Source organism: Kogia breviceps, chromosome 5, assembly GCF_026419965.1.
Source record: "Kogia breviceps isolate mKogBre1 chromosome 5, mKogBre1 haplotype 1, whole genome shotgun sequence".
Lineage (NCBI taxonomy): Eukaryota > Metazoa > Chordata > Mammalia > Artiodactyla > Physeteridae > Kogia > Kogia breviceps.
The window spans coordinates 149,606,509-149,630,121 of NC_081314.1; the positions used below are offsets into that span (position 1 = coordinate 149,606,509).

Sequence of the window (23,613 nt, forward strand, 5' to 3'; positions counted from 1 at the left end):
ACAAACGGTCAACTTCCCTTCCCTGGTTTAACTCTTATGTACAGTTTTTCACTCCTTTGGTTATGTAAATTTTTAGTAAATGCTAACCTTTGTTGATTATTAAACACATAAAATACCATTAAATGAAACACAACCAGTGAAACAATGAGATAAATACATTAAGAGTTTAGCTGTGGCTGAGGTCAAATCATATCTCCCCAGGGCATCTGCCCTGTGGTGAATGTCTTCATCTGGCTTGTTTGTAAGAGAGATTCTGTTTGTCACTTAGCATAACCCTTGTAGCTGGTTTCCCGAACACTTGTATCATAATGAAGAATTAAATGCCTGCCTGCCTTTTCAAATAAAAAGTTGTGTGATGATTACCTATCAGACGTCACCCACCTCTCACTTAACCATCCCCCCTCGTTTTCTAGAGGTTGGACCAGCCTCCATGATTGTTGGGAATCTGGTTGCTGGGAAGAGAATCGCTCAGGCCTCGGGGAGGGAGCTGTCTCACCTGGAGGACAGTGACCAGGCGAGGAAGGTAAGGGTGGGGGGGCAGCGGCGGGGCAGAGGCGGGCCTCCCTGGCAGGTGGGAAGCCGCCAGGACTGAGCATCCTCCCCGCGGCCCGCAGTTCCTGTTCCTGCCTGATGTGCTGCAGTGGCGGGCCCGCACCACACCCGCGCACCTGCTGTTCCTGCTTCTCAATGCCAAGGTGAGGCTGCCCGTGCAGGTGAGGCCCGCGCAGGGGAGGGCCCACACAGGGGAGGCCCAGGTCTGTTTCCCAGCCCTGGTGCTCTGGCTCGAGGCCTCCCGTTTGGAGAACAGTGAGCCTTGACACCCAGGCCCCGGCTGGCGTGCTTCTCTCTGGGGAAGCCTCAGCTTCCACACAAGCCACACAGTTAACCTTTCTGTGGCTTTTATATTTAACAGGAAAATTCTCATGACCTTGTCTTTTCATTATGAATAGTATGCATGTAAATACTCCCAAGTGAACTAAAAGGAAATGTTTATTTTGTAAAAATTAGGAATTTAGACTTTCTACATTTGTTGATAGCTTAACATGACAAATACTGCTTACTGCCCTGATCCTGGGTACCTTTCAGTGGTCGTTACACGATACCAGGGACTTCTGGGGTATAATGGAGAAACTGTAAGTTGCAGGCCAGTAGACAAACTATGAAAACATGAAAAATAACAATGAAAAATGCATGACTCGCCGTCAGGCGCTCCCTGGCCCACAAGGACACTTAAGCTCTGATGTCTTAGAAACACTGGCCTTGGGACTTTCTGGTGGTCCAGTGGTTAAGACTCTGCGCTCCCAATGTAGGGAGCCCGGGTTCAATCCCTGGCTGGGGAACTAAGATCGTGCATGCCGCATGGTGCAGCCAAAAACAAACAGAGAGAGAAACACCAGCCTGGCTTTCCGTACTGCTTGTTACTGGCCACTGCTCCTTCATTCAGAAATATTGATTGATGCCTTCTACATACACAGTGTTAGGGAAGATTAAAAAGGCCCCTGTTTGCCAGACAGTGAATTAAGTCTTCCTGCTAGAGAACCAGTGCTCAGGAGAAGAGCTGTCTTCCTGGTTCACATGTATCTGCAGATCTGGAAGGTGTTCAGTAGACATTTGTTTTATGGCTGATGGAATTCTAAAGCAAATAAGTAACAGTTGACCAAGATAAAGTCAGCTCACGGTGAGAAGCTGAAAATCAGTGCAGCCGGGGCTGTGAGGCAGCAAGGCCGGGGCACTGCGCTGACCCCAGGCGTGAGCCGTGAGGGGTGTGACAGGGCCCGTGATTCCGAGCAATTCCTCTGGATGGTAAGAGGGCAAAGGTGGGAGCAGCGGGCCGGGGGCCATGGTCCAGGAGAGTGATGGCCATTCAGAGAAGAGGACGTGGGGACGTGGACGTGTGTGAATGGGGCTCAGAGGCAGGCCGCGGGATCGAGGGTGGCCTGCGTGGGGGCTGAGCGCCTGTGCAGATGGAGCGCTTCCCAGGGAGGAGGGGGCTGTGGCTGGGCGCGTCCAGAGATGCCACCAGGAGCACGGTCAGCCCGGAAGACCCCATGATCGTCTGTAAAGCTCAGAGCTCAGGAGGAACCAACGGAATACCACCTGGCCTTCTCCAGGTGCGTTCCAAAAATTTGGAAGTTTTTGCACTTCTTTTGGCTTGTCAGCCTTCTCAGGTTTGAATTGTCCTTAGGTCTCCAAGCGTATGCCGGCCTTCAACCCTGGAGGGGGCCTGTGCCTGGCAGGTGGTGTCCCTGGCATGAGGTGGCCCCTAGCCTTGGGGACTGGGGGAGGGGGGCTCTGGGCCTTTGGGCTCCCGGCATGTGCCCGGCATGGTACTCTGTACCTTGGCTTGAGTGTGAGGAGAGCCTGACCTGCTGTGCAAAGCCCCTGGACCTGCGTGGTGGGGCCCCGGCCGAGAAGCAGTGAGGGGTTTGGGCGCTGCGCCGGGCTGTCCTGGAGTCCGGTGGTGGTTAGGCCGAGCGGCACCGTACTTCTCCTGAGAAGGGCTGAGAGAGCTGTGAGGCCTGACTCGGGTCAGCAGGGGGAGGGAGGGGCAGCTTGGAGCTGGTCCCCGGCCTGGCTCTCCTCCGCCGAGACCCAGGTGCGGGCCGCCCCGCCAGCCACTCGCCCGCCCAGGCTCCCTGAGAGAGCAGCCTGCGGCGACCCAGGCCCCGGGACCTGGTGGGTGGGGTGCCTGAACGTGCGTCAGGGTTCAGTGTAGGGGGGTATTTACTGTTTATCATTTGCTTATGTGTGTCTATATTCAGGATAAGGGTTGCTTTTAGGGAGGGAGAGGATGGAATTGGGGGGCGTATGTAGAGTGGTGATGATTTATTTTATAAAAGAGACATTGAAACAACGTGGCAAAATACTAGGTAATGAAAAACTGGATATTTATTATGTTATTCTTTATAATACTGTTATATTTAAAATGTTTTATCATAATGGCCAAAAGGGTTTTTCTTCAATCGCCAAGTCTTTGACTCTGGTGGACGACCAGGCTCTGAGAAGACTGCAGATGGGTCTGGGGTGGCACCTGTCCTGGTTCCTGACCACAGGGGCTCAGACACGGGCTGTGCACGGAGTGTCCATGGGTCGTCCCCCGCCCCCCTCTCAGCAGTGCCCACGATTGCTCTCCTAGGGCACAGTCACCAGCACCACCACCTGCATCCAGCTGCACAAAAAGGCTGAGAGAGTGGCCGCTGCTCTGATGGAGAAGGCCAGGCTGACCACTGGGGCCCACGTGGCCCTGGTCTACCCCCCAGGTAAGGACCTGCCAGCCTGCCCTCTGCCCGTGCCCACCCTGCACTCCCGGCACGCGTGCCTGCACCCCTGTGAGCACTTGTATGTAATTGTGAGTCCGCTCTTGCCTGTCCTAGTGCAGCCTTTCCTTTCTGTTTGCTTGCTTCATCTGGCTGTTCTTCCCGCATCTCTCCCCTCTGTTTTATTACCGGAAAGCAGACACCCTTGTAACCACCAACCATGTCGAGAAATGGATCTTTGCTTTTCCCATCCCAACCACCTCCTCCATTCTCCAAAAGTAGCCTCTGTCCTGACCTCTGTGGTCACCATTTCTTCCACTTCTCCATAGTTTGATCACCCAGATGAGCGTCCTAGTCATCACAGTTTAGTCTGCCAATTTTCTTTAAATCTGATATATTTTAAAGTCTTCTCCTTTAACCTGCAGGCTGCCCTGTGTCCGTCTCTTCTGTGGCCCTGGGGCGTCCCCGCCGTCTGGAGTGGCTCCGTGTGTGCTGGGCGGCTGCTCCTGGTCCCCCACAGGGAACCCTGGGTCAGACTCGGGCTTGTTTCCCTCACAAGACCCTAAGCGCTGTCGGACTATTTCTTTCTTTTGCAGAATTAGCACACTAGCAGCCATTGACATTCTCTGTCCCGCATTCTTTAACGCTTTAAGGGTCACTAAATGGTGGTGTCCTACCTCAGTCCTTTCTTTTTCACTTATCAGCCATAAACTATAAACAGACACTTCCCCTCGTTAGTATCTGGTCACCCAGTGGTAGTATTCACCTGTGAAAAGTAGGGTAAGTGTTGCTTCTTTCCTTCTATCAATAAAATGAATTCTGTTTCTTGTTGCACTCTAGTGGGAGCTGCTCCCACGTCCTCGGGTGTGACCTCCTGTCCTGATGCCTCCTGCTGTCTGCTGGGACCAGGTGGCCCGGCCAGATCTCCGTGGGGCCTGGTGTTCACAGCACCAGTCTGGGCCAGGGGCTCGTCCCTCCTGGGCTGGCCGCTGGCCGTTGGCCCTCTCCTTGAACAGAGCTCTGATTTAAAATGAGTATAATAATTATATCTCGGAGACAGGCAGTGCCTCATGAGTTCATACTGTTGCACCCGATCAGATTCAGGGTTACAGGCTTTTACTGAACCCTTCTTGACGTTCCGTCTGCTTTATGCCTGTGTCTCGCTTCTTCCCTACTGAGAATCCTGATTCTCCAGGATGGGAGTCGATAGAATTCAAATATCCCAAGATCACTCACTTACTTTATCCTGTGTCACAAGCAGCACCCCCAGAATAACGGTAGTAATACGTGACCACCTGTGTGATTCTTGAAAGCACCTTAAATATTTTCACACATGCTTTCTCCACCAGTTTTCCCTGTAGCTGTGCTCTCTGTGTCGCCGGGGTGGGCGGGGCTGGGGGCCTGCAAAGCCGGCCTCTCCTCACCCTCAGTCCACCGGTGACTGCGTTCAGTCTCTTTCTGCCATGCTGGTTCTCCATTGGTTTCTTAGGAAGGGTTCATGGGAACAGTATCCCCTGAGTTCTTGCTTGTTGATAACAGTCTGTACACTTCGTAATGAAAGTTGTTTTTGCTAGATAAAAAAATCCCTGACTCACATTTTCTTTTCTTGAGCCTCTCAAACGTGTCCATTTTCTCCCGACCTTAAGCATCAAGTCTGATTTTCTTCCTCTTATGAGTCACTGGCCTTTTTGCTCTAGGTGCCAAAAGGACATTTTTTTCCCTTCTTAAAGTCCGGCATATGGTTGTAACATTGATTATTACAGGGCAGCGTTCTCTTACCTAAGGTATCTTTGGAAGGCTGCTACGCTCACCACTATACCATCAATGCCATACAACGTATAAGGTATCTTTAAATAAGAAGCTGCAAATCTTTTTTTTTTTTTTTACTTTCAAGGAAGTTTTCTAGAACTGTAGTCTTTTCTGTCTCTTCCCTTGCTTTGATTTTCTTCGCATCTCCTTCCTGCTCCCGTGGCCCACGTGTTAGGTCTTCTCTGTCGTTTTCCCCAGGAGTGTCTCCGTTGAGTTTCCAGTCTCATCCTCTTTGTGGTTTCTGTGTCCGTTGTCTTGTTTGCTCTTGGGCTCCTTCTAGTTCCATCTTTGTTTCTGAAATGATTTTTTATAATTTCTACTTCTTTCCTCATTTCTTTTTCCTAATTCTGATTTTGGCTATTCTTTCATATCTTGCATCATTTTCTTAATGCATTTTAGCACATGCTAAAATGGGCTGCAGTTCTTATCTGCTGACTTTGTCTGGACAGATGACGATCTGCCCCTGATTCTTTTCCTTGTGCCTTGTGTGAGACTTGGCCCCTGGGTCACCCACACGGACCCCCCCCCCCCCGTCTCCTTCTGTGCCCCGCACCCTGAGCCCCAAGCCCCACTCCATGGACCTCTCTGTGTTGGACTGGATTGCTGGGCCCAAACCCTCGTAGCTGCTCACTGGCACCAGTGAGGGGGTGAACGGTTTCCGTCCCTCGCCCTGCTCTCTGATCAGACCCACAGTCGTGGGAACAAGACGCCTGCACCTCTCCAGTCGGGACGTCTGGGCCTCCTGGGGGCTCCCAGTCCTCCCGGCTCCCTCCGGTGCCCCCTGGCTCCTGTGGAATCCCCTCTGCCCAGTGCGGCCCCTACGGCCCGTCCTCACCATCGGCTCCATCTCAGCTGCTCGGCGCCCGCTCTGCCTCTCCTGCCTTGTCTTGGGGTCTTGGTCCTGGGAGTTGGCTGCTTGGCTGTTAGGGGATGGTTCTCTCCTGCGTCTGGCGCCTGGGTGATGGGCACCGGAAGACCTCTCTGTCTCCGTCTCCCTCTCCGTCTCCCTCCCCGTCTCCGTCTCCCTGGCGGCCTGGGCCTTAGCTGGGACGGAGCCGCAGGGCTCTCGGGCGTGGTGGGCACTTCCCCAGGGTTGTAGGTGGTTCTCTTTTTCCCCCTCTTTTTCCAAGTTTGTTGGTGTTTTGCCTGGAAGCTTGTTGGTTCTAGTTCAGGAATTTTACTGGGAAACACCGGGGTCTAGGTCCTCTCTCACTTTCTTGCCCACTTAATCTTCATCTCAGGAAAATGTTCTTTTTCGTTACTGCCTTTTCTCCCTCTTTTTCATGCTCTGGAACTCCTGACTCAGGTTTTGGGTACCGTCTCTTTTCAGTGTGTCTGGCAGGACACGACTTGTACTGGACACTTGCTCTCTGCTTGTGGGATCTGGGGGCCTCTTCGCAGGGGGCTGTCATGGAGGGCTCGCTGCCCGGCAGCCAGGGCGAGCTGGCGGCCCGGCCTGTTTCTGGACACGGATGTGTGGTGGCTTGGACACTCCAGAACTCCCACTGGCATTACAATTATGCTGTGCTTTCCGGTCCTGGGCATGTGTGGTCATTTTTCTCCAGGACTGATTGTAGCTCCCACTCTTCTCATCTCCCTGGGCTCAGCGTGAGGCCGACATCACCCCGGCCGAGATGAGGCAGGGACGCAGCCGCTCGGGAGCCCCAGCCATCACCGTCCACACCCGGCGGAGAGCCTGGGAGGACCACAGCCGTGCTGGGGCTCAGGGCTGCAGCTGCAGGCGTGCAGCGTGAGGACGTACTGGGGGTGAGGGGTGCTGAAGTAACAGGAGAACAGGAGAAAAGGCGGAAGGAGGCCCGACGCCTCCTCTCTCTTTGGGGCATGTTTGACACTGTTTATAAAAAATTTTTAGTGAATAAAGGAAAACGCTTGGTGAAGTTCTGAATTTACAACCTTACCAGCAGGTGGAGAGTATAATTAATAGCTGGAGGGCAGATCCCACCCTGCTTGAAGGCTGGGAATGGGTGCAGGTGTTCTGCAGATGCACACCAGTGTGTGTGCGCGCACGCGCGGCATTTCCTGACGTGGCGCGTTGGGCAGAGTCGCCCTGCTGGGTGTGAGGATGCTCACACGTGTCAGCCTGCCTGCTGGCTCTGCCTCCTGAGCTGCCCACAAGCACAGGGCACATGGGTGGTCCCTGGTGGCTGAGCTCAGGCCCATAAAGATGACCGTGCTGAGCACCCCTGGCCCTGATGGAGCATCGCGAATTTGTAATCTGGTGAAACCCATGAGCTGGGTTAAACGTTGAGTATTTATTTTGACCCCGGAATCAAAACAGCCTGAGACTGGTGTCCTGTAGCCAGATGTTGTCAGGCAGGGCCTTGTGTGATTTGAGAAGAGCATCTGGAGGAGTCTCCAGGGTGTGGGACTCAGGTGTTCTCAAGTCGGACTGAGTTCAAGAGGGGAAGGTAAGTTTTAAGTGTGGTACAGTTCCCCCCGGTTTTAATGATGGAGAACTTGAGACACACGAAAGAGTTGAAGGAGCAGCAAGTGGTCCCAGGTTTGGGCGTGGGGTTGAGAGTGGGGCGGGGACATCCTGGCCCATCCCCAGAGGTGTGGGCCTCCCTGGAGAAGCGGCCAGGCCCCCCATGTCAGGGTGCAGATGCACGCAAGAGGTGCGGGGCTTCCGGGCTGGGCAGCTCGCCCACCCGCCCGCAGTTCATCCCGACGCACAGGTGGCGGGTGGCAGGGCACGCTGCCCAACACGAGGAGCACGGGACCCCCGCCCTCCATGGCCTCCTCTGGGCCATGACTGTGCCCCCCCACCTCCTGGCCTCCCCGTGTCTGGATGGGGGGCGACCTGCAGCGGGGTAGCTCTCTGTCCCTCCGTAACAGCGCTGTTCGGTGCACACCCTGTTAGCGTGGAGGAGGGTGGTTTTATTCAAGCACAGCAGATGAGGCCCCTGGTCTTCCTCGTGGATCCCTGGCACTGGACATGGGGAGCCACCTTTGACCCGCTGACGCCCTCTGACCATATGTCTCCCCAGGGGTGGACCTCATTGCCGCCTTCTACGGCTGCCTGTACTGCGGCTGTGTGCCCGTCACTGTGCGGCCCCCGCACCCCCAGAACCTCACCACCACACTTCCCACCGTCAAGATGATTGTGGAGGTAGGCAGGCACCACGGCTGGCAGGGTGGACCTGACCGTGGGCCCGTGTGCGGTTTGCTGCCAGGCGCCGAGTCTCACTTGTGCCTTCAACCCCTGTGCCCTGCAGGTCAGCAAGTCTGCGTGCGTACTCACGACGCAGGCCATCACGCGGCTGCTCAAGTCCAAAGAAGCACTGGCCGCCGTGGACGTCAGGACCTGGCCAACCATTCTGGATACAGGTGCGCGTCCTCGCTGTGTTGGCGTGCTCGCTGGCCCCGCCAGGATCAGCCCCCTTTCCTTCCTTTGTTGTAGGGATTGCGTTGTCGCCACGTAAACACAAAGGTTGGCTAAGAGCAGCTAGGCAGCTTCAGTAAATGGTGAGAGGCTACTACCAGGAGGCTCGCCGGCTGGGTGCCTGACGGCCTGTGCCCACCAGCTCGAGCCTAGAGCTGGCGCAGAGTGGAGGGCGGGCGGCCGGTGGGGAGCGGAGGTCCTTCCAAGGCCTGGCGCCTGTGACGAGCTCCTCTTGCTGCCTTTCTTGCCCACGCGGCGGTTGGCAGTTGCAGGGACATAGACGGCGCCCACAGCACACACATTCGTCCTGGGCCCCCATCATGGGTGTGCGCTCCCACACCCCAGGAAATGCTGGTGGGCCCCTCTGCCTTGGCCTGTTGGGTCAGCCATCAAGACACCCCAAACCAGCAGCACCCTGCAGGCTCCATCGGTGACTCGAGGCGCACGGCCACGTGGGTGCTAGCCGGCAAGCAGGGGAGGGGTCCCTCCTTCCCTGTCGCACCTGGTGGGCATAGGTGCCTGTCCTTGACCACCAGGGCACTGCCCACGAGAGGAAGTCAGGGACCATGTTGGTGGCCACCTGCCTGATACCAGCAACAGGCACGGGGCGCCCAGGGAGTCCCATCACCTCGCCCGCTCCCTGCCCTCGCCTCACCTGCGCCCACCGTGCACGGTCAGTGCTGTGCCCACCCGTGGTCCTGAAGGAACGCAGTGAAGCACCCAGAGCCCTGGGGGCCCATCCTTAGCACTCACTGTGCACAGAGATGTTGGTAATCCTGGCTCCATCACAGGCTCTGGGACCCTGGCCCAGTCCCTGCTCCTCTGAGCTTTCCTGTGGGGCGCTCTCGGCCCATCTCCAGCCCTCCGTGTCCACCTCGTCCCCCGCCCCATCACCACATGCTCGGTGTGGTCGGCGAGGGTCCGTCCCACGCGACCTTCCCTGCGTGCACAGGCGGCCTGCCCTCCCACAGCCTGGCTTCTGCTCCGAGCTCCCCGGCTCCCCAGGTGCGTCCTGTCTCTTCTCTCCGCATCCACGCCAGCCGTGTCTCCTGACCCACAGATGACATACCCAAGAAGAAGGTGGCCAGCATCTTCAGGCCCCCGTCCCCAGACGTGCTCGCATACTTGGACTTCAGCGTGTCGACCACGGGGATCCTGGCGGGTGTGAAGGTGGGTCCTCTGGCTGGAACTCCCCTCCGCTCTGGCCCCTGACACAATGGGTGGGCAAAGGGCAGAAGGGTGTTGGCTGCAGGCCCTTCCTCCTCCCAGAGCTTAAAGCAGCAGTTTTGCTCCTTGGAGTTTGTGTTAAATACCGGTAAACCCCGAAATTAGGTTAGCCTGAGAGTAATGCGTATTTTAATGTTTTATGGTAATGTCTAAATTTTCTGACTCATGACTATCTGGCCTCGAGGACCAGGTGGCTTGGATGAGTCTGTCACATTAGCAGGCACCAAACGCTCCACTAAAATTCTTTATTACCCTGAACTCTCGCCTAGAAGATTCCTAGTGTGCCATTCCTGGGTACTGATCGGTGTACGTGGGATTGGGGCCAGCCCCTCTTTCAGGAAGTGAAGGTGTCCGGCTGCTGTGGGCAGCAGGCACTGCCGTCAGTCCTCCCTCCTCCCTCATATCACTGAGCAGAGCTTTTCTTTCACTCCTTAAGATGTCGCACGCGGCCACCAGCGCTCTGTGCCGCTCCATCAAGCTGCAGTGTGAGCTGTACCCCTCCAGGCAGATTGCCATCTGCCTCGACCCCTACTGTGGCCTCGGCTTTGCCCTGTGGTGTCTGTGCAGGTGAGTGTGCAGGTAGAATGTGCGGGTGAGTGGAGGGTGAGTGTGCGGGTAGAATCCCCCCACTCCTTACCCCACCCCCGGCTGAATTGCTTCTTTAGACGCCCACTTTCTAAGGTACATTTTTGACGCCCACCAAGCAGAGGATACACGTGTGAGTGGGTTGGTTTGTGTGGGTGTTTGGTGGGTTGGAGTTCGGGTCTGAAATTGAGTAAAAGAGTAAAAATGCCTTTTTATTAAGTGCACACTCTCCGCTACTACTAATTCCATCCAGAACAGGGAAGTAGGAGCCCATCTTTGTAAGCAGAACCCTGTCCCTGCTGGCTGGCCCGTCCCTGACAGCGACCCTGGATCCTTGAGTGCTGGTGGTGGGACCTGCGCCCCCAAGTTTTCTACTGAAAGCCCCACCCGGCCAGAGCAGAACGGGCGGGCTCTGCTGGGAAGGGCAATGTCCTTGAGGGGCGCGGCGCCTGCACGCGCGCTGACCCGCCCCTGTCGCCGTCGCAGCGTGTACTCGGGACACCAGTCGGTGCTGGTGCCCCCACCGGAGCTGGAGAGCAACGTGTCCCTGTGGCTGTGGGCCGTCAGCCAGTACAGGGCCCGCGCCACCTTCTGTTCTTACTCGGTGATGGAGACGTGCGCCCGGGGCCTGGGCACGCAGACCGCGGCGCTCAGGGTGCGTGCTGCCCGGCCTCTCCCAGCGACTGGAAACCCTCCCAGGCGCCCCCCCACCCCGCACACCTGCGGTGCACCTCCCGGGAGGAGGAGTGGGGCGCACCGCAGGGTCTCCACGGAGCCGAGAGGGCGGAGCCGAGAGGGCGGAGCGGGGAGATGGAACCGAGGAGGCGGGGCTCGAGCGGCTTGGCCTTTACTCTCAGACCTGGCTGTGTGCGCCCACTCCTCCCACAGATGAAGGGCGTGAACCTGTCGTGCGTGCGCACCTGCATGGTGGTGGCCGAGGAGCGGCCCAGGATCGCGCTCACACAGTCCTTCTCCAAGCTGTTCAGGGACCTGGGTTTGCCCGCGCGCGCCGTGAGCACCACATTTGGCTGCAGGGTCAACGTGGCCATCTGCCTCCAGGTAGGCGGCAGGGCTCCCGGCTGGGTGCCATGTGCACGCGCTGTGTGCTCCTCCATCGCCCTTGGGTCCTTTCTGCTCCGCCCAGCCTTTGATGTTGCGTTTTCCAAATAGCACGTTAGCTTTGAGAGCAGAGCATTTTACTTTAAAATCAAAATGTTTTTGGCCAGTGACTGTTATCTGGAAGAATTTCTCAGTTGGATGTGGTGTGCAGTGAATAGTCTACAGCAAGCAGAAGCTAACTGTTGTTTTAAGACATCTAGCAATTTTAAATGGAAACATTAACGAGTGTGATCATTTGTATTGCCCGGAATTCATTTTTGGAACATTAAGATATTTTACTTACTAAAAGGAAACAAAGTTTCAGAACAGCTAACTATAGTGCAGTGCTGTTTACCACGTCTGAATTCAGGTGACTGGCTGTTTTCCAGATTTCCTACCAGTACCTCAATCCCACTTCTTTCTAAACCACGTTGCATGCCTCACACACCCACGTTCAGGAGTTGTTGGGAGGAAAGGCCTCAGGGGAACCACAGTTCCTCATCCCCGAGCCCGTACTGGCCGGTGCCTGCCGGACACAGGGAGGGTCTCGACCGCAGAGGCCGGCGTCCTGTTGTCCTGATGTCCCTGCGACGGCCTCTCCACAATGGAGACGGCCGACCATCTCCCTCAGGGAGACGCCCAGGCCTCGCTCGGGCCCTTGCCGAGTGGCAGGAGTGGGGTGGTCCCTCGTGAGGTCCTCCCGTTGTAGACGGTGCGACTGCACCTCGGCTGCTGGCAGGGTTGGTGGCTGTCAGCACAGCCCCCCTGTCCGCTCAGCATCTGGCAGCCCGGGCCCTCCTTCCTGGAAACGCGATGGCATCTGTGTTGCTTATCAGCACGTGGGCGGCCGAAGTCTTGCTGGGACGTTCTTGGTTTGCACTCTGAGATGCAGTGTCACACTTTGCTCTCTCAGCTGTGCTTCCTGTGGCTTCTCCTCCCTGTCTCTCTCTGCTGGCCTCCTTTGTCTCTGCCGGCCCAACCAGCTGGGAAAGCCGGCTGAGCAGGCATGGCCTTGACCTCGCGCTCGAATGCCTCTGTGCTTCCGTGAGCTCATGTGGCCTCGGGAAGCCCACACAAATACGTGTTTCTTCCTCCCGCAGCGGGCGCTATTTGACGTATTACAAAAGCTCCTTTGTAACTGAATTTAAGACAGAAAGTATTTTCAGAAGCATTTAACCTTCGCTTTGATAAATTGCCTCTGGAGGAAGGGCTGTGTTTAGTGTCAGTGAGAAAATTTCCGTTTTCATTCCAGGGGAGACATAGGTTGCTTTGGGATCTTCAGAGAATGATGCTGGGGCGGAGTGTCCGTGTAATTTGATGTTCTTTATCTAATGAAAAGGAACGTGCTGTCCTGTAATCAGGGCCAACGTCAGCTGTCAGATGAGAGGAGAGAGAGTGAGGACGTCATTCTGGCAAATCCCTGGTGGGGCCTCGCTGTGCTCAGGCCTCAGGAGAATTAGGTCGGAGCAAGCATGGCTCGGTGGAAATGCCCCAAAACACCCATAGCAGTGTTTTCTTAGAGACCAGCGGGAATAGAGCTGTCAGGACTGAAATGTGAAATTGTTTGACTTGACATCTTCCTGCAGTGTAACTGGAGGTTTCCCTCGATGGTACCAAGCCTTGTAGACGTTTGCAGGAAGGCAGACCCTTGCTGGGAGCAGCACAGCTGCCCTCCTGGCCCCACCCCACCCCCAGGGCCGGAGGCGATACCCCTGGAAACCATGGCGTGAGGCACGAGTGGACGTACCTGTGCTACTTCCCTTGCAGGGCACGGCCGGCCCGGACCCCACGACCGTCTACGTGGACATGAGGGCGCTGCGCCATGACAGGTAACGGCACCCCGGCCCCCAGGCAGCCTGGGCCTCCCTTGATCAGTCATTCCCACAACCAGGAAGTGACCGCGCATTTGACACGTGGCTTTTTATGGGGTGGAAAACAAGCCCATCGTTGGGCAGGACAGAGGCGTCACGTCAGCAGACATGTCCCGGGGGCCACGGTGTGTACCTGCGGGTCGGGGTCCCTCCCAGCTTTGGAGCCGGATCCCAGTTCTGGATCCTCAAATGCAGCTTGAGGTAAACCATGGTGGAGCTTCCTGGGGGGCGAGGCCAGCTGGCCAGGGGCCCCCCGAGGACATAGAGCCAGCTCCTGCCCGGAGCAGGTGAGCTTGGTGAGCCACGCACCCGAAGTCACTGCTCCGCGGTCACGGCAAGGTCCCAATCAAAAGGCTAAATTAGGCTTGGCTGTTGTCAACGGACTGGCTGTCGCAGGGATAATCAGTTTCTGACTACCTTGTGAGTTGCCTTTTTAGAGATTGTCGTCTGTGTAGTAGATTTTATTCTGAAATTTTTCCCTTGTTAATTTTTAGGGTACGTTTGGTGGAACGGGGTTCTCCGCACAGTCTGCCATTGACAGAGTCTGGAAAGGTAGTGCAGGGGCCTGGGCCTCCACCCTTACATCGTCCCTGGGGGGTGCTCGCAATGAGTACAGACCCCTGTGGTCGGGCTGGGCTGGGCTGACGTAGAGGCCTCTCCTCGCTGCAGAAACACACACACACACACCACACACACACCACACACACACACACACACACACACACACACACCACCCCACACACACACGCACACCACACACACACCACACCACACACACACCACACACACACACACTCCACACACACCACACACCACACCACACCACACACACACACCACACACACACACGCACACCACACACACACATGCACACCACACACACACCACACCACACACCACACACACACACCACACACACACCACACACACACCACACACACCACACCACACACACACCACACACACACCACACCACACACACACCACACACACCACACCACACACACGCACACCACACACACACCACACACACCACACCACACACACGCACACCACACACACACCACACCACACCACACACACCGCACACACACACACCACACACACACACACACACACACACACACACACACACACACACTTGCTAAGTCTTTATATCTACATCTGAGCTCCAGTTCCAAAAAGGGAAGAGACCTAGAAGGAACTGCACTGCTGGGTCTTGAGGCCACAGGGCGCGTGTTGCCTTCATGGCGGCCCTGGAGCAGCGCACTGGGGCCTGGAGGAACTCAGCCCCTGGCTCAGGTGACAGCCAGGAAGTGATCCCCACCACGGTGGCAGTTTACCATTAAAGCAGTCCAGGCCTGGTACAATCTCAGGAGCCCAGAGTGGGCTCAGGTGGTGGGGCTGTGAGACCACCTGAGGGCACCCAGGAAAAAACTTTGAGCCACCATGAGGGGTCAGCAGACATAGAGCCAGGAGGACAGGTGTTCTCAGAAGCAGGGGAGGTTCAGAGGAAGGAAGAAGACCCCCAGGAACTATCAGACAGTGTGATGGTGCGGGGGGAGGCCTGCACCCAGCCCTTGGCCTCGGGCCTCCCTCTGCAGCTGCACAACCAGAAGAGCTCAGCACAGCCCCTGCTCTGCTTGCACTCGCCGGGCACATGCCACAGCTGCCTCCAGGGAGACGGGGAGGTGCCCGTGGGCAGCGCAGGACGAGCCCTGGTGAATGTGGGGGAGGAGCAAGCGGGGGCTGTGCACCAGCAGGGGCCTCCCCAGAGGAGGAGCAGAGACCTGGGGAGAAAGCTCAGCTGGTGCAAAGGTCCTGGGGCCACGGGGAGGCCTGCATGGGGGAGCTGCACTGGGGGGAGGGGAGGAGGAGAGGAGGGCGCTCTCGTGGTCAGGTGGGTGTGGGGCCTGGGAACGAAGGCACAGACCCTGGAGGAGGGGAGTGTGGACACAGGCCAGGGCTCCCTTCCTGTCCTTCCCCACGCACACAGGAACGTCCCGTGTGCAGTCCGCATTGTCCTTTCTGCAAATGCAATTCTTAATTCTTTTTGGTGCCTTCTTGTTTCCTATCACATATGGCTCTGCATCCATTTTTGATGGACTTTCCCCCCATACAATAAATTGGCACAGGCAGACCTGGGTCCTGGAAAGAGCTCTGGCTTCAGGGTTTGGGTGGGCCACAAAGAGAGGTCGGAGGCTAAGCAGCATCTGGGGAAACAGAACAGTCCCACCAGGGCTGTGGGGACAGCACAAGGAGAGAGGGAGGTCTGACGCTGGCCATGGCGACCTCCTGTGACCCCTCATCCCTTCCTCCACTGCCTGGAGGTCTCCACTGTCACCTCCCGTTTTATACCTGGGGAAACTGAGGACACAGAACAGGTGTCCAGGAGCAGCCAGGTGGTCTGACTTGAGCCCAGTGAGGCCCCGCAGGCCCGGCGGGGGTCCTGGACCCGAGGCACACTCCCCTGGAGTCTTCTTCACGGCTCCTGGTGGGCACGGAGCCTGTGCTCAGCAGCTGCCCCACTCTGAGTCTGGGGGCAGGAAGGCCTCTTGGGGGCCAGGTTTCTATCCAGAGCCGGGGGCTCAGGGGGGCCGGGGTTGGGGGGGAATGCAGCGGAGGCATGTGGACCCCCGGCACTCGTGAGCTCTCACAAAGGGCCTCAGGGAAAGACTCCCTCGACCCCTCTTGCCGTCCAAAATAGGGTCCATTCTCCGGAACTGGGTGATTTTGCTAAGATTCAGAATTTATTTTTCTCTATTAAAATCTCTTCTGTTAAAATTCAAAGTCAGATTTAGGTTGGCTTCTGAACCTGATCACCCCCCTGTACATGTCACGTCCTTTGGATCAGCTTCGAAGGACGTTGTTTTGACGCACTTGCATCAGGAGGGCCGTGCTGCCTCTGACCCGGAGCACGGTTTTCCTTCCAGATCCTCCCTGGAGTGAAGGTCATCATTGCCCACACCGAGACCAGAGGGCCCCTTGGAGACTCGCACCTGGGGGAGGTGAGGCTGCGGAGCCCCAGGCGCCCCAGGAGCTGCGCCTTACCCTCCATCCTCCTCCTCTCTCTGCCCCAGACTCGGGAATTCTGAACTTCCGGGGTTGCACGTGCCGTGGGGTCTCACGTGCTGTGCAGAATCTGCCAGAAGCTGTCTGCCTTCCCACAGTGTTTGTGCTCCTGGACCCAGTCCCTGGGTAGGATTTCAGGGTCCTGCCCTTGGGATGAAGCCCCCCACCCTGTCACCCCGCTAGCAGAGGGAAACCTTGAGTTGCAGACACTGGGTGGCCTAAGGAGCCTCGCAGGAATCAGCAGCTGTGGAGGAAACAGCTGTCCCTTGAAGAGAAGTTCATGCAGCCCCCAGTGAGGGACAGCACGGGGCAGACCCCATAGCTAAGAGGGATGGTCTTCTCCATCCTGGGGACACGGGGCAGGGGGGTCCTCACTGCCCCAGGACACAGGCTGTGCTGGGGTCTTTGCTATGCCTGCATATAGCACCTGGTCTAGAGTAACGGGACAGGTGGGACCCAGTACCTGGTGGCCAGGATGGCAGGTGGACCCTGGGTGCGCAGGCTGGCCTGTTACGGCGGGAACGGCCTCGGCTCCCCAGTTCCTGGCCTGGGGGCCAGCATCCTGCACTGCTGAGGGCAGCGCCAGGGGTGTCCACACACATTGCCTGGTCCCTGACCAGCTGGGACGAGGGCCCGGGTGGGCCCGGGGCTCATGCCACATCGGCCAGGAAAGGTGTCCCACTCCCAGGCTGGATGTGCTCTGCCTGGGGCCTTCCCCACCACCCCACCCACTTCCTGGCCAGCTGGGCCCAGGCCTGTTAGGGCAGCAGTGGGTCCCAGGACAGTCCTGGCAGGTCTGCCCCAGGCCGGGACCCATGTGACCGCACTGCCTCCTCTTTTGGACCCTGCTTTTAGGTATACCTGGAGCCTGGTAGTCAATCAGGAGCCGCCTGTGGGTCCTGGAGGGCCCTGGCTTTAGAAGGGTGCCCTGGGGGCCCATGACCCTCTGGGCACTGTTAGCCCACGTGTGGGCGGGTCTGCACCCCACCCCAACTCTCTCGCTGGCCCTGTGGGCATGTGCACATGCAGGTTGCTCCCGGTTCTTTCTTACCGTCAGCTGTGTACATTGCTGTCCCACAGGCATCTCTCCGGGGTCCAAGGAGGGGAACGGTTCGTTTGAAGGAGGACAGTCTCTTGCCTGCTTTCTGTGCCTGTTGTAACTTAGTTCGAGCGCCCCGTCCCCACCCCTGCCTCTGTCCCCTTGTGCTGTGGCATTGCTGCCGTGAATCGGCACAGACAGCCTGGCACCGTGGCGACTGACCCCCTCGTCCCCTGGGCCCCCAGGTCTGGGTGAGTAGCCCGCACAGCGCCACTGGGTACTACACGGTCTACGGGGAGGAGGGGCTCCACGCCGACCACTTCAGTGCCCGGCTGAGTTTCGGAGACACCCAGACCGTTTGGGCAAGGACTGGCTTCCTGGGCTTCCTCCGAAGGACAGAGCTCACCGATGCCAGCGGAGGTGAGGGGTCCCTGTGCAGCCCTACACCGGCACCTGAGCCCCATGCGGGTGGCATCTTGGGGGCCCCCGCTGACTCACCTCGCCCCTCGCTAGGAGCTCGTGTCTCTAGGTGCCCTAACACGGTTTTCTCTGAAAATTACTCTTTTTCCTTCACTGGTCTTAGACCCCAGCCTCTGAGGAGGATGCAGGGTTGCTGGCAGAGGCTTTGGGCCCCCCCAGGCTTAGCTGTGGGCGCGTCTTAAACCATCTGTTGGGCCCTCCCCACACGGCCCCCCAAGCTTTCAAAGTCCCTTAGCCACAGCACGCTGTCCAGATGCCGTCAGAACTTTTGGGAGACCCTGTAGCTGCTGCTTCGTTTTCAGAGATAGTAAAAGTTGTGAAATACATATTCAGACGTGGGCGTAACTTCTCTGAATCTCATGGGGCCGAGCGTGGCAGGAGGCTGTTGTTAGGCAATGTTTGAGTCGCCAGCCATTGGCACCGCATGCCATGCTGAGGTGGGCAAACTGTGCTGTCCACAGAGCGACACGACGCGCTGTACGTGGTGGGGTCTCTGGACGAGACACTGGAGCTGAGGGGCATGCGCTATCACCCCGTCGACATCGAGACGTCAGTGATCCGAGCACACAGGAGCATCGCCGAGTGGTGAGGGCCTGGGGCGTCCGTCACTCAGCTCTCCGGGGCCAGGGCAGGCACTGCGGCCGTGCGGGTGAGGCAGCCACCTGCCTCTCCGGGAGCAGATTCCAGACACGCTCTTGGAATCACAGGCCAGAGACCTCTTGTTTGGGTTTGCTTGGTTTTTCCTCTTCCTAATCAGTCTTAGGCTAAGAGTCTGTCCACAAATGCACAGGCAAAACGTGAGAGCTCCACAGTTATCCTGAAATGCTTCTGCTTTTAACATGAATTTCCTAATTTAAATGGTCGAGACTCAGGATTTCTTCACTTTGTGTAGGGAGCTTGCCTTGGGAAAGGTACAGCTTTCGACATCACATATTCTTGATTCTTAGTGAGAATTTAATTTAATTTTAATTTTTATTTTATTTTATTTTTTGCGGTACGCAGGCCTCTCACTGTTGTGGCCTCTCCCGTTGCGGAGCACAGGCTCCGGACGCGCAGGCCCAGCGGCCACAGCTCACGGGCCCAGCCGCTCCGCGGCATGTGGGATCCTCCCGGACCGGGGCACGAACCCGTGTCCCCTGCATCGGCAGGCGGACTCAACCACTGCGCCACCAGGGAAGCCCATTAGTGAGAACTATAATTAGAATAGATATTCCTGTAAAACACACTTAATCTTTGAGTTGTAACTGACCTTGAGCAGGAGGGTGACGTCAGTGAACCTACTTTGGTTTTTTTCACTGGTCTCTTTCTGACGCCCTTTCCCAGCCCCCAGAGCCTGTGCCCGACCCCGTGTGACACCGTCCGCCTTCTCTCTGCAGTGCCGTGTTCACCTGGACCAACCTGCTGGTGGTGGTGGTGGAGCTGGATGGACTGGAGCAGGATGCACTGGACCTGGTGGCCCTGGTGACGAACGTGGTGCTGGAGGAGCATCACCTGGTGGTGGGCGTGGTGGTCATCGTGGACCCGGGCGTCATCCCCATCAACTCCCGCGGGGAGAAGCAGCGCACGCACCTGCGCGACGGCTTCCTGGCCGACCAGCTGGACCCCATCTACGTCGCCTACAACATGTGAGCGCAGCTCACAGCCTGGCCCTGAGAGGGGCCTCGGGACGCATCGGAGGTGCTGGGACGTGTGAAAGCATGGCAGCGTCTGCAGCCCCCAGGGAGAAGACCCCAGGCTCTGGGAGCACGGTGCCCCGCCTCCTACACTCTTACAGGTCCATCTCATTTTAAAAGCCACTTCCTGAGTTATTCAAAGAAATCTTTTAATTGTCAAGGACATTTACAGAAACATGAATGTCAGTATTTTAACAGATGGGGCGACTGGGAAGGAAGCCTGGTGTGGGCGCTGCGGGAGCTGCAGGTGTGAGTTTGCACTTTTTAAGGCAAAATTTTAGGCAAAATACAGTTCTCAGTTTAAAAAATTCAAATGTTTTTTCCCACTTCAAATGATGAGTTCATATATAGAGTTTATGCTAGGAGGAATTTGAGGCCCAAGTACAGCTGCTTCGATTCTGATTCACAGGAAAGCACAGAGCCCAGAAAGGCTGGTGGACAGGGGTGAGCCTGGTCGCCCTGCCCACCTTTGGGCCCCGGACCAGGCCCTGGACGCACACGCTTCCTCTCTTGAAACAGGTGTGCACGGCTGTCTGCCTGTGTGGTCACTCGTGCTCGACAGGGGCCATCTGGGGCCATCAGGTGAGGTGCTCCGTTTCGGAAAGATAAACCAGCATTGAGTTTTTAAACCACTTTTCTAAGTTTCTGACTTCTTGCTATTCAGCTGAAGTGCTTGTTTTCATAACCACAGTATAAGCTCTTCTCACTGCACAGAAGTGCACTGAATTATTATTTTCATTCCACGTCGACAGATGTGGAAGCCCCGGTGGGGCGAGGTTTCAGTCCTCGGTGACGTCTGCTGAGCACAGCCAGTGCAGCCGAGAGGCCCAGCCCAGGAGACCCTTGCGGTTGCATTTTGAGTTGTGTGCCTGTAAAATTTGGCCAAATCATGCTCAGTTATTTTATTCTAACTTGACCAGACTGAGTGGTATAATATTATAGTAAGTCTAAATCAAAGAAGAAAACGTGATATCCTTTAGTTACTTCTAAGAATTTGAAGTGAAGCTCAAATCTAAGACAGAGTATTTTTGTATCACTAATGAAGAGTATATTACCACTTGTCGGGGACTGAGGGTGGGAAAGTTTATGAATCATGCATGCTTCACAGAACAACCAGGTTTTTCTGGAATTAGCCTGGATCAGTGCCTGACAAAGTTGTTATTAATCCTCTACCATTTTAAATTCTCCACCAAAAAAAGACCTGGCTAACTGGGCCAACTCTCACGTGTGACTCATATTTGGCTACAAGTAGCTTGCGCTCAGTAGCTGTTGGCCTGCGGCGTTGGCCTGCAGTGTGGTGTGTAGCAACATACTGGAATTTGAATAATCCTCTTGTAATTATGTACATGATCTGTGTAATTTATTGTTTGACATACAGAGGTCCTAGTAGTTGACTAATGGACATTTCTTATAACAGGATGGCCAGCAGGGGAAGAACTACCAAGCCTTGTATGTTGTAGTTTTATAGCAAACAAATATCGTAAAATTTTTGTATTGAAAGGCCGGTGGCAGTAAGACAAGGTGTCTTATAAATTAAGAATTTAAGAAGCATTAAAATGTTTTAAAATTACTATCTGGGAATTCTGTGTATCACACTAAAATTTTTATATCATTATGTTAATAAAATTATTGACTTCGTAATTCTGCATTTTGAAATGTGTGAAAAGGTTTTTAAAATTACCCCCAATACGATGTATTTTATTATGCATTCTTCTTTCCTGAATATAAAAGCAGCATAAAATCTACAAAGCACATTAAAGTATAAAGAAGAAGATTTAAATCTCCCAAAATCCTACCTCTCGGTAATGACAGCATTAGTATTTGATGTAAATCCTTTCAAGGATTTATTTTTTCCTTTAAAACACTTTTACAAAATTAGGATTGATCATTATAATTTTATAATCAGCTTTTGTAGTTAATAAATTAGACTTTTAATCTGTTACATATATTCTTCTACACGTTTTAATGACTGTGTCATATGGGAGGGGGGCTCAACTGAATGCAGCTTGTATTCACTTGCTCTGTGTCAGCATCGTTTCAGCTGTGCTGCCGTGAACCTCCTCGCGGGTGTGTGTTCACACGCAAGACCTGCCTTGGGCTCAGTTCCTACAGGTAGAGTTCGTGCCAGGTATGAAGCTTTGGGCACCCCTGCCCTCGGAAGCGCACAAGGCAGCGTGGGAGAAGCATTTTCCTGGCAGCCTGAGAGCACCGGCAATAAATAAATAAGTCCTTGTCAATTTGATAGTCAAATAAGTATCATGTCTAGTGATGCTGAGCATGTTTTCACGTGTTTGTGGTCATTTTAATTTCTCATTTGATGCGTTCTATTTGGCAGGAGTTTTTTTTAAATTCTTTTTTAAAGTTTATTTGGCTGTGTCGGGTCTTAGTTGTGACACGTGAGCTTCTCTCTAGTTGTGGTGCACAGGCTCCAGAGCACGTGGGCTCAGTGTGCTGCGCGTGGCTCTCCAGTTGTGGTGTGGGCTCCCAGCACGCGTGCTCAGTAGTTCCGTTGCGCAGGCTTAATTGCTCCGTGGCATGTGGGATCTTAGTTTCCCGACCAGGGATCGAACCTGCATCCCCTGCATTGGAAGGTGGATGCTTAACCACCGGACTCAAGGTGGTTAATCTTTATTGGAGTATAATTGCTTCACAATACTGTGTTAGTGTCTATTGCACAAACAAAGCGAATCAGCCATATGCATACACATGTCCCCATATCCCCTCCCCCTGAGCCTCCCTCCCACCCTCCCTATCCCACCCTTCTAGGTCATCACAAAGCACCGAGCTGATCTCCCTGTGCTATGCAGCTGCTTCCCACCAGCCAACGATTTTACATTTGGTAGTGTACATATATCAATGCTACTCTCACATCGCTCCAGCTTCGCCCTCCCACCCCATGTCCTCAAGTCCATTCTCTACGTCTACCTCTTTATTCTTGCTGTGCAACTAAGTTCATCAGTACCATTTTTTTAGTACATATATACGTGTTAGCATACGGTATTTGTTTTTCTGACTTACTTCACTCTGTATGACAGACTCTAGGTCCATCCACCTCACTACAAATAACTCAGTTTCACTTCTTTTATGGCTGAGTAATATTCCATTGTATATATGTGCCACATCTTCTTTATCCATTTGTCTGTTGATGGACACTTAGGTTGCTTCCATGTCCTGGCTATTGTAAATAGTGCTGCAATGAGCATTGTAGTACATGTCTTTTCTGAATTATGGTTTTCTCAGGGTATATGCCCAGTAGTGGGATTGCTGGGTCGTGTGGTAGTTCTATTTGTGGTTTTTTAAGGAACCTCCATACTGTTCTCCATAGTGGTCGTATCAATTTACATTCCCACCAACAGTGCAGCAAGTTTCCCTTTTCACCACACCCTTTCCTGCATTTATTGTTTCTAGATTCTTTGATAATGACCATTCTGACAGGTGTGAGGTGATACCTCATTGTAGTTTTGATTTGCGTTTCTCTAATAATTAGTGATGTTGAGCATCTTTTCATGTGCCTCTTGGCCATCTGTATGTCTTCTTTGGTGAAATGTCTATTTAGGTCTTCCGCCCATTTTTTAACTGGATTGTTTGTTTTTTTGATATTGAGCTCCATGAGCTGTTTGTGTATTTTGGAGGTTAATCCTTTGTCTGTTTTTTTATTTGCAAATATTTTCTCCCATTCTGAGGGTTGTTTTTTTGTCCTGTTTATGGTTTCCTTTGCTGCGCAAAAGCTTTTAAGCCTAATTAAGTCTCATTTGTTTACTTTTGTTTTTATTTCTGTTACTGTAGGAGGTGGGTCATAAAAGGTCTTGCTTTGTATGTCAGAGTGTTTTTCGTATGTTTTCCTCTAAGAGTTTTATAGTGTCTGGTCTTATATTTAGGTCTGTAATCCATTTTGAGTTTATTTTTTTGTGTGGTGTTAGGGAGTGTTCTAATTTCATTCTTTTACATGTAGCTGTCCAGTTTTCCCAGCACCACTTATTGAGGCTCTCTTTTCTCCATTTTATGTTCTTGCCTCCTTCGCCTTAAATTAGGTGCCCATATGTGCATGGGTTTATCTCTGGACATTCTCTCCTGTACCATTGATCTATATTTCTATTTT

The 23,613-nt window shown here is 54.5% G+C and overlaps 1 protein-coding gene across 9 annotated transcripts in view; it reads left to right on the forward strand.

Annotated features, from left to right (window-relative positions):
• The window catches only part of DIP2A (disco interacting protein 2 homolog A), an 86,708-nt gene extending 65,553 nt beyond the window's left edge, over window positions 1–21,155 (forward strand). For 8 of the 9 annotated variants that reach the window (XM_067035319.1, XM_067035318.1, XM_059065566.2 and 5 more), the window contains 15 exons: window positions 414–523; window positions 615–695; window positions 3,137–3,260; window positions 8,075–8,196; window positions 8,303–8,414; window positions 9,530–9,639; window positions 10,133–10,263; window positions 10,768–10,936; window positions 11,170–11,340; window positions 13,147–13,208; window positions 13,745–13,802; window positions 16,184–16,258; window positions 17,607–17,781; window positions 18,303–18,426; window positions 19,218–21,155. In XM_067035319.1, coding sequence (XP_066891420.1) covers window positions 414–523; window positions 615–695; window positions 3,137–3,260; window positions 8,075–8,196; window positions 8,303–8,414; window positions 9,530–9,639; window positions 10,133–10,263; window positions 10,768–10,936; window positions 11,170–11,340; window positions 13,147–13,208; window positions 13,745–13,802; window positions 16,184–16,258; window positions 17,607–17,781; window positions 18,303–18,426; window positions 19,218–19,470 — 1,877 coding nt within the window. In that variant the 3' untranslated portion in view covers window positions 19,471–21,155. The remainder of the gene's footprint in view (window positions 1–413; window positions 524–614; window positions 696–3,136; window positions 3,261–8,074; window positions 8,197–8,302; window positions 8,415–9,529; window positions 9,640–10,132; window positions 10,264–10,767; window positions 10,937–11,169; window positions 11,341–13,146; window positions 13,209–13,744; window positions 13,803–16,183; window positions 16,259–17,606; window positions 17,782–18,302; window positions 18,427–19,217) is intronic. The other variant, XR_010840891.1, reaches the window with a different exon arrangement.
• The last annotated feature ends 2,458 nt before the right edge of the window (window positions 21,156–23,613 follow it).